At 34.7% G+C, this 10,375-nt stretch overlaps 1 protein-coding gene across 1 annotated transcript; it reads right to left on the bottom strand.

Annotated features, from left to right (window-relative positions):
* Nucleotides 1-1,177: 1,177 nt before the first annotated feature.
* LOC149418601 (cytochrome P450 4C1-like) lies at nucleotides 1,178-10,375 on the bottom strand. Its single transcript, XM_089639128.1, has 9 exons — nucleotides 10,325-10,375; nucleotides 7,576-7,689; nucleotides 6,139-6,185; nucleotides 5,622-5,797; nucleotides 4,584-4,699; nucleotides 3,665-3,745; nucleotides 3,045-3,213; nucleotides 2,337-2,516; nucleotides 1,178-1,359 (listed from the first exon to the last, which is right to left on the bottom strand). The coding sequence occupies exons 1-9, from the start codon at nucleotides 10,373-10,375 to the stop codon at nucleotides 1,178-1,180; spliced, it is 1,116 nt and encodes a 371-aa protein (XP_089495254.1).

Here is a 10,375-nt window from a genome sequence, read left to right as displayed (position 1 = left end):
CCGTACAAAAGTCCCAACTGAAATTTAAATTCATAAGGATTTGAACTGGCTATCTCTTGGTTTGTAGTCGAGGACCTTAACCACTCGACCACGGACTCAAATGATGTGTGTAATATTCAGAGATGTGCAAAATGGGTACCCAAAACCATTTGAAATGCAAAATGGAAATGGGTCAAAACTTTTCTATTTGAAAATGCAAAATGCAAAATGTTTTTTAGAACAGTATTTCAAATTCAAAATGCAAAATACCTATTTTCAAAATGCATTGAAAATGCAAAATGGTTTCTCAGGTCACACAATTAAAATAATTATAGAATTTTTTCATTTAATAATGGACATCAATGTAGAACAAACATATTACATGATGGTAAATCCAAAAACACCACGACTACAGATTTCGAAACCACAAAAAATTTGCGCGGGACTAATGTTGCCAACGTAAAAACATAGAAACTGCTATCTAACATTTAATATTACAGTGTCATGGCCCCATGTTCAGTATTTGAATCAGTATTTTTTGTAATGGTATCACTCTATTGCCAGGGCTCCTACCAGGGAGCAACAATCAAATGTAAATTATCTCTCATAGCGAGGTTGAGGTCCGACTGATATTTGGGGCTTATGAAAAAAAGATGAGTGGAGATAGTAGGAAAAATGTTGCAAAAAAGCATTTAAAATGCAAAATGGTTTTTAGAAAAGCATTTAAAATGCAAAATGGAAAATACCCATTTTGCATTTTGCATTTCCATTTGAAATGGATTTATTTGAAATAAAGCACATCTCTGGTAATATTATAATAATATAATATGTATTTATTTTTTTTAAATATGTCCCGGCTACCTCGGAGAGCCTTGGAAATAAAAACAGTAAAGTCAATGAAAAACATATATTTAAATTTTTTGGTATGTCAATATATTTATATTTCCAATTCACCTTTTTGGACCAATTGTAGTTTTTTTTATTATTATTATTTAATTTTGCATAAAATCACATGTAATACACTGATTACTGATTACAGTAACAGGTTCTTATAATATAAATAAAGGTAAAATTATTCACATAAGATATGAAAATTACCTCCCAACTGGTCGCAACACCTTAGATATGACTATTGTGCGGTCTTAAATAAATAAAAATCATTTCTAGAGAATTTCCGTTCAGTGAACACTAATAATACCTACAATTTATCATAAAAGGAGTATTTTCTTTCATCCAGCAGAACGTTGTAGCCATGCATGGGCCGCAAGACAATGTCGCAACTAAGGACCAGATCTTCTCTTCGATCCACCGACGACACCCTGTACTTCCTGAGGATGCTGGATAAGATTGCTTTCTGCTCCACCATTGCAAATCTTTGACCTGCACAACACAAACAAAATACTAAAGTAAAAGCCATAAATGAATACAAAACAAAGGGAGGTGTGGAGGCGTGGAGGCGTGCCGACTGTCATCGAGAAATTGATCGCACTATCAAAGAGGCGGAGTCAATAGCTTCTTTCAGACTTCAGTGACTATATTTCAATTAGTTCATCTAGCGTAGGTAATCTTCCGCGATCAATATCCAAGAGACTGAAAGTTTTGTAGGTATTGTCTTCGAAAGGGTAAGATCGTTTTTGGTGCCCCTCTCCCCTGCAAGTCTTGCTACCACCCGCCAGAAGCGCTCACGGCTTTTGCTCTGTAAATTATCTCGTGAGTGAGGTATATATATCGCGTATTTTCAAAATAACTGGACATTCTCTCGACCGGTTTTCCAAAATTTTCTAGACCGGACATCTGGCAACCCTACGTATGCACCATAAAAGTGAGAGCTAATATCAAACCCTGGATGCGTGGTCCCTAAAACTAGAACCACTTTCGCTCAGCGACAATTCTGGTTCATCGCTCTTAAAATATACATTGCCTTAAACACCAATTAATTCTGTATCCCTTTTTACCATCCGTGTTCAACACTGGCTATTTGAAAGGGGACAAACCTTCTATAAAGAAGGTTTTATCATTGTTATTCTTACATAAATCATCTACGACTACCATAATATAGGCATGAGCCTAGTATTGTAGTTGAGAAAATCACCAAAGTTGTAATTTTTTTAAATTTATAAAATAAGAAAATAAAAAATAGTTGAACACTAGTAGAAATATTATCGTGATGAGTTTTGGGCTTCCTTTTTCTCCAGGCAAAGTTTCAGAAAACATTCGATGTTGGAGACACTTTGGTGGGCGCTGTTTCTTTCTAATTATGGTTCATGCTGCATCTCCCTTGGTTCTATTATCTATCGAGGTACTATTATCTCTAATTCGAAAGAATCTCGATAAAATGAACCCTTACACAAACTTACCCAGGCAGTTTCTCGGTCCGGCAGAGAAGGGTATGTACGCGTAAGGGTGCCTACCCCTTGACCTCTCGGGCAGGAAGCGGTCGGGGTCGAACACATCAGGGTCAGGGAAGAAGCGAGGGTCCCGGTGGAGCTCGTGAATCTGGAGCATGACCCCAACTCCGGCTGGTGCCACGAATTCTCCTTTAAAAAATAACAGTTTTTCATGAAATCTGTGCACTAGAGTCCCAACTACACCTAAATATTCTTATTCTATTGCATCGCCAAAGAATAAAGAAGGATACAAGAATTACAATGTGGGCGTGTTTCTAATTCCAAAAGTCTAACTATTCTGAAATTTGTTTTATCATCGATAAGAAATTTTCATTTCAATCAAATGGAATGGCGATATACGACGTTACACAACGTAAGAGAGACAGAGCGCGTTCTCAATAGGAATAGATACTAGACATTAGAAATGCCTTCCATGTAGATCTGAATAAAAACCAATGTCGCCACCTTTTGGCTCTAGCCCATTTAGCATGTGCTCTGTCTCTCTTATCTACATTGCTATCCCATTTGATCGAAATGAATATTTCATAATGATGATGAAACATAGTTCCGCATTTCTGCACTTTTGGATCACGAAACACGCATAAAAATTTCTTGTGTTCTTCTTTTTTCTATGGGTAAACACAATTTAAATAAATTATAATTAGACATCTTTCTTACCCATTTGAACATCCTCAGCCAGATTCCTTCCGATGACCGCAATGGAAGGATAAATCCTGAGGGATTCTTTGATCACCCTCTCAAGATACCTCATCTCTGTGGAGTCAGCTGTTGTCATGGGCCTGTCTTCCCCTTTAAATATCTCATCAATCTCTTGGAACACCAGTTCCTGAAACAGCACCATGACTTGAGCACCAATGTGAAATAGAAAAATATATTTTTTTATTATAATCGAAAAAATATGTCATCGGACAGCAAATGAAATTCCACTTCTTGACTTCAAATATGTTCAAGAATCGCTGGTTAAAGTCTTCCGGATAAGTGATGATCCACCTTGTTTACCTATGTGCTTAAGGCGATGCACCACCTTGTGTAACATTTAGAATTATTTTGTCCAGGCCTTAATAAAATGACTTGTTCGATTCCTTCAAAGGACAAGATGTGTTGTACTCTCATTATTTAATTAGAGCATCTAGAATATATCTAAGCGATCAAATTTTCAAACCAAAAACAGATGATTTTGCATTACTTCTTGTCGCTTCGCCCTAAGTCAAACAATGTATCTCTCTATGTGAGAGACTGAGAATCTTGAATTGTATTTAGTAATTTTTTAAACCAACCTGTTTGTCTTTATACAAGCCAAGAAGATATAATGTCCAAGATATCGAAGATCCATTTGTGTCATGCCCCTGCAACATATTAGAATTATTTTTTATTAACAATGAAAAAAATAAAATTTCATAAAACTAAGTATATAATACAGGGTTTTCCAATAAGAGGTGTTATTTTGATATTCAATGGTAAAAGATCAATGGTTTCGTTGCTTGTGTGGCACGTAGCGCCGTCTTGTTGAAAGTAAATGTTGTCCAGATCAATACCATCCAATTCCGGCCATAAAAATCATTAATCATCTCTCGATAGCGCAATCCATTCACCGTAACTGTTGCTCCAGCCTCATTTTCGAAAAAGTAAGGTAGAATGACTCCACCGGACCATAAACCGCACCAAACAGTAACACGTTGAGGATAAAGAGGCTTTTCAACAATAACTCTTGGGTTTTCCGAGCCCCAGATGCGACAATTCTGCTTGTTGACGAAGCCACCGAGGTGGAAATAGGCCTCATCACTCAAGATGATTTGCATTTGATTCACTCGAGTGAATTTTAATAATTTCAATGCCTTGTTGAAGCGTGTATCGTTCCATTTTTATTAATGGCGTAGTTTCTACTTGTCAAATGTCAAAAAATGACATCTTCAAAAGTAACATCTACCGAAATAGCGGGCTATTCAAAATAACACCTCTTATTGGAAAACCCTGTATTTAAGAAGCAATCAACTACCTACTATGGTATTTGTTAAGGTGTTGTGTACTTTACTAATCCTAGAGAGAGGTTGTGTGACGTCATTCTAGTATCTTCTGTCTTTGTTGTTTTCATTCAAGATCCGGGAGAAGAATAGGACGATCATCGATGATGTCAGTACAAGCTCTCGCTGGGACTAGTATTAAAAAATATATTTATGTGAGTGATGTTGATCTTACCGCAATCATAAACGTATCAACTTGCTCTCTTATAGAAGAATCTGAAATATCGGATCCATTTTCTTGTGCATCCAGAAGCATGTCCAAAAATGCCACACGAGATTTCTTTCCTAAAATATTACGTAATGTAAGTACATATTATAATATCATTTTGATTAAGTTCAACAAACCCCCTTTAAAAACCACAACAATTTTTTTTACTGTTTTTGGAAGGAAAAAAGTTTAACTAACAGAGAATTCAGAAAGAAATATAGGTGCAGTAGTCATTTTTACAAAATCATTGCTTGTATAGTGGGGAAAGAGGGAACAGCGGATGGATGCCCCAAGAAATTTCGAACCAATTTGAACCACAATCGGTGTACACAAATGCAAACAAATGTGCGCTCTTTTAAATGATTTGCCTGTACCCTCTACCTACCTATTTAAACTAATTTAAGTAATCACTGTTGAAATACAAAATAAAACAAAGGGAAGGAATAGGTAAGAGGTATGCAAGGGAAATAGAATTATTTACTGAGCGTTGGAATGAAATAGTGCTGTGCTCTACGTTAATTTAAACAAGCAGCAAGAATGGAAAAAGGTCGACATCAAGATATGACTTTTTTGATTTGGGCTTTCATTAATGAGAAAATCGAGTCCAAAATTATATTCTTTAGGTCAAATTATTAAATTTATTTCCTTTTAAAATTCGTTACAGCAGCTCCAATTGTTTATAAACCCTAAATTTTCTGAAAAAATTGGTAAAGTATCCAGATATATGTATATGTATATCAAATTAAAATGTTCAAAAATTAACAAAAAAAAAAAAAAAGTGATATAGATTCGTCAGTTTTCCACTTGTACCACTAGTTTTCGGACACCGTGTATAATAAACCTGAACCTGCAGGAAGAAGCAGTAATGGAAGACCTAAGCTTATGTGTCTGGATGGTGTGAAGGCAAACACCGCAGCCGTTTTCTGGAGGCATCCAACGGCCAAGACCCTTCAAGAATTGTGAAAACAGTGAAGCTAAGTTGAATTGAAAAAATCTTAATATTACCAATTGTGTCATCTTCCAGAGATTTCTCGATACTCATCTGAGGGTTGGTCTTTCTGGAGACCCTCCTTTCCTCAATGACCTTGTAAGTGAAATCGTGCAGCACCTTCAGAGTCTTGACAAACTCCTTGCCGTTAGGGGTCAGGTAATAGATGGCGTCGGGGAATAGCCAGGGCCTCCTGGACCGAATGCAAATCGCTCTATGTACTCTAAAGATATGGAAATATGCAACAATTTATTAATATTTGACCACAGCCAAAGCTGTCTTGAGTTTCAACTCAACAAGGCTTTACCACAGTTATTTTCTTCTTTCACAAAGTCTTCAACAAAGAATAGTCGTTATTCTCAATACTTGCATAATTACTTAATTAATAACCAGTTTCTATCTCATATATAGTTAATCTTGCATGAAAACAAATAAACTATGTGAAGAATGTACACCTATGTTTTCCTGAATAAGGTAAGTATTTTATTGTATTGGATAAAAAATTGCTTGTAAACGAACAAGATAAATTATTACCTATTGCCAAACAATTTTACTGTCTTATCCGTCAATATCGCTGAGCCCTGTTAAAATTTCCATAAAATGAAAAATTCACAACACAAAAAACTATTTTCCGCAATAACTCCACCAAAGTTATATAATTCGAAATTGGCAGTTTTGGTAGCGGGTAGGTAGGAAGCACATACGTAACAGAGCAAAAAGGAGATAGATTTAACCCGGCAATATTGGTATCCAAGCAAACTCACTGACAAGAATATACAATACACAATAATCTTGACAGAAAATACTGAAATCTTGACGGCAAGAAATTGCATTCAAAACTTGCTCATTTACCAAAACCTTTAGGCAGATTAAAATGACTTAAAACGGGTCTCTCGTGAGATCTAACATAATTAAGCACCTATTCTGCATAAAGACTGATAATCTGGTACGTAAGTAAATCTAATGGAATGGGGGGGGGGAGCGTAAAAGAGCATGCAATTTTCTCTTCTGAAAATCTCTTCTGAAAATCATATATCCATGAATTAATAATAAAACCATTATCTCTTCAGTGAATAAAACCCTTATTTCAGAAAAAAAACTCAACTATGCATAAAGCATAATCTCTATTTTCAGTAAAGAACTGCAACTCATGTCTTGTATGATAGAGACAACACGAAAAAGAAACAACGTCTTTTATAATAATTCTTTATTTTTTATATTATATACAAGATGTCCGGTGGTAAAGTGCGCTAACTTCGGGAGGTGATTCTACATAATGGTAGAAGTAAAAAAAATGATTAACTTTTTTTGAAATTCCATTGTTTTTTTCCCATGCAAAAATATTTTTCCAAACAAACAATTCAACTTTATTACCTGAAAACTACCTTAAAACGATGGAATTAAAAAAAAGTCATTTATCTTTTTTACTTGTATTATCATGTAGAATCTCTTCCAGAAGTTAGCCCAATTTACCCCCGGACATCCTGTATAGTAGCGAGATAATGCATTGTGTTAATTACAGTCCATTGACTATTATTCCGCTATTCCAATATGGCACTAAGATCTTAAATGTAAAAAGCCATGATACAGAGGGGCAAAGACATAAAGAGGATAACATTTTCTTGGTCGATTTACACTTTGATTAGTACCAAGTGATAAGCGATTACTGATTAGTGTTAGGGTAAAACCAGGAGAGACACTACCATTTATTTTATTTTATTGCCAGTCTTCCAAGATTGGGTGGCATCTTTCTTGTTTTTACCCTAACACTAATCACTATTTAAAGCGTAAATTGGCCATACACAGTACACAATATGTATCTGTAATATGAGTTCTTCTTCAAAAGCCATAGAGGTAAATTTCACAAAACCGGCAGTAGTGGTTAGTACATACTGGTATTATTGAATAAATCGAAAGTTAAACAATAAGTAAATTAATATTGTATTTATGAGCACAAGAGTTCGGCATCACAATAAAAAAAATATATTTTTTACCTGAAGAAGTGAGGATACCTTGACCAACCCAAGGATGTAAAAATGTGTAGACGAAGGATTTCTCATTGTGTTTTGCTGATGCAAGAACAGCCTAAAAAAATGAAGAAAAACAATTATGCATAAAATAATGTTAGAGATGTTAGGTTAGGTTAGGATCGTCTCTTTTATTATTTTTAAATAGTATAAAATAAAATCGCTTTCCGCGTCTCTCTGTTTGTGCGCTTAGTTCATATAAACTACGCTCCAGATTTTGATAGGGTTTTCACTATCATTTAGGGTATTTCTTCCGGAAGGTAGAAAGTATATATATATAATACATGCATATTATATTTATGGAATGTAGAGAAAAGTCGATTTTTTGTAATAAAGTCATAGAAAAAATATTTTATGGCGCTTACATCGCTAACACTGGCTAAACCTTATGAGATACACCAAAATAATGTACTACGGAATTGTATATCTTAAAAAGGCCTGCAGAAAAGTCCGTAACGGTATATGTCTGCCTCCTAAGGATCCCTGCTGCTTTTCATGGAAAATATGCTAATGAGGCTTGGAATGAACAAGACTAATAACTATGCAGGAAGACAGATTTCCGCATAAATATTGGCGGCAATATTCCTAAGGGAAGACTAACTGTGGGCCACCCCAGGCAAAGTGGGAGAAAGCAACTCAAGAAGCTCTGCGAGGAGATACCAAGCCTGTAATGGATGGAGGCCGCTGACAGGAACGCCTGAAAGTGCCTTTTGAAGCGACAGGTCTCCAACCCGAATTGGACAAGGGGAAAAAGATAAGATGGGATAAGATAAAACTTTAGGGTAGGAAGTAGAAAACAGTAAAAACAAGGATCTAGATCAAATCTGACAAGCTTCCCGAACATCGTCATCCATAGGTCTAATTTAGATGAATCTGGTTCAAGGTCCCGTGGAAAGATCAGGAACTATTTTTTATTACATCCTATACATTGGTACAGAGATTTATTTTAAATATTCTCTTCACAAACAAGAGTAGAAGGTCAATGATTTTCACAAACTGGACCATCATTCTGTTTTGTACCGGTTAAAACCAATCACTTCAAAATAATGAAATGCTAAAAATAATCTACTATCTGTAAATATTTATGAAAAGAATGTCTGTGGGTTTGTTTTTTGACACAAATCTACAGTTTTATTCTGATATTAATGAAATTTTGGATTTGCAAACATGATCTTCAAAACAAGAGGGATTTCACTATCTACATGAGATTGATTTTGATGTACCACCTTTTCCCACCCCGAAGCAGAGTAAAGGCCGGGCAACGCTGGGTTCTTCAACTAGTGTTTGATAAACAATTTGTACCAAAGATTCTGTTTCTTACCTCTACATATTCAGCTTTACTTATATTAACTGTGGCAACTGGGCCAAACCAGAAGCGAAATATTGGTCCATGTTTCCTTACAAGATCCGAAAGGTTTTTGAATATAGCTGAAAAAATATAACAACGTTTATGATGAAATTACTTTTTTCTATGGGTAAAAACATTTGGCAACAAACACAAACCATTCCCAACTAACAAATAAGTCGAAAGGCACAAATACTTTTTGCATTTATTAATTTATTTACACTCTTTTTAGGAGCTTTTACATATGAATAGTAAAAATTACATACATATTAATACAGTACATGTTTATTATACGTAACTAAACTACCTCATTAAAAATGTTTTGTTTTTGTTAAGTGATAAATTAAAGTTGTCCACAGACTTAGTATAATTATTTGCCTCCGTAAGTTTTCTGGGAAATGAGGAATACATATGGTAGTTAGTCCCAGAATTACTGCACTTTTTTTTGATCATCACAATAATTTATTTAAGTCGTCTTGCCCTTTTAACGGAAAAATTATTTATTTGCTAGTTAGGGTTAAAAAATATATCAACAAAAGCATTGCATCAAAAACTTTGTATAATTTTAAAACAGTGCTTTCATATATTTAAAAAAATATATGCATGATGGCGCTTTCCCACCTGATCTATTTATTATATGAGAATCTGTAGAAAAAATGCCTGCCTGGTGTCCGCCACCTGGCAACACTCTCCTTTATACAGGGTGTCCGGAAACTCGTAGTACAAGCGGGGAAACTGGTGAATCTACATCACATTTGGAGTCGATTTTGTAGTATATTTTTTTTTATTTGAGCTTTCGTTATCGAGTAAATCGAGTTTGAAGTTGATTTTTTTTTTTTTTTTTTTTTTTAATCAAATTCTTATAAATTATTACTGAAGATCAAAGTACCCAACTAATTAAAACTATTTGAAAGTAAAACAAATGAAGAAACTCGGATTTGAAGCATTATTTTGAAATCACCCTTCATTTAACCCGGTGTAATCATAAAATATTTCTGCTCTGCAGGGTTAAAACATCTGTTATTCAACCCTAAACACCAGAAAAAACTTTAACCCTAAAATAGCCGAAAAATATTTTTTTTTGGTTTTTTTTTTTTTTTTTTGAAAATGCTCAAATCAAAAAACTTTATGTTTTTTTGGGTTCCCCATGTGGTGTAGATTCTCCAGTTTCCCGCTTGTACTACGAGTTTCCGGACACCGTGTATAAATAGATTTAAAAAAAAAAAAAAAAAACAATATTGATGGATTTAATAGAACTTTGAACTGTTTGTTACATATAGAAAAACAATAGTAAGTTTATGGTTGAAGTGATATGTAAAAAATCTAATTTAAATTTTTTTTTATTTACCGTTCTCGTCCCGAAATGCTTGCAGAGCATTACCGAAGATTGGGATCCCAT

This window comes from Hesperophylax consimilis, chromosome 13 (assembly GCF_061612785.1).
Source record: "Hesperophylax consimilis isolate HC1 chromosome 13, BYU_Hcon_1.0, whole genome shotgun sequence".
NCBI classification, from domain to species: Eukaryota; Metazoa; Arthropoda; class Insecta; order Trichoptera; family Limnephilidae; genus Hesperophylax; species Hesperophylax consimilis.
This window is presented reverse-complemented; position numbering and strand designations above follow the sequence as displayed.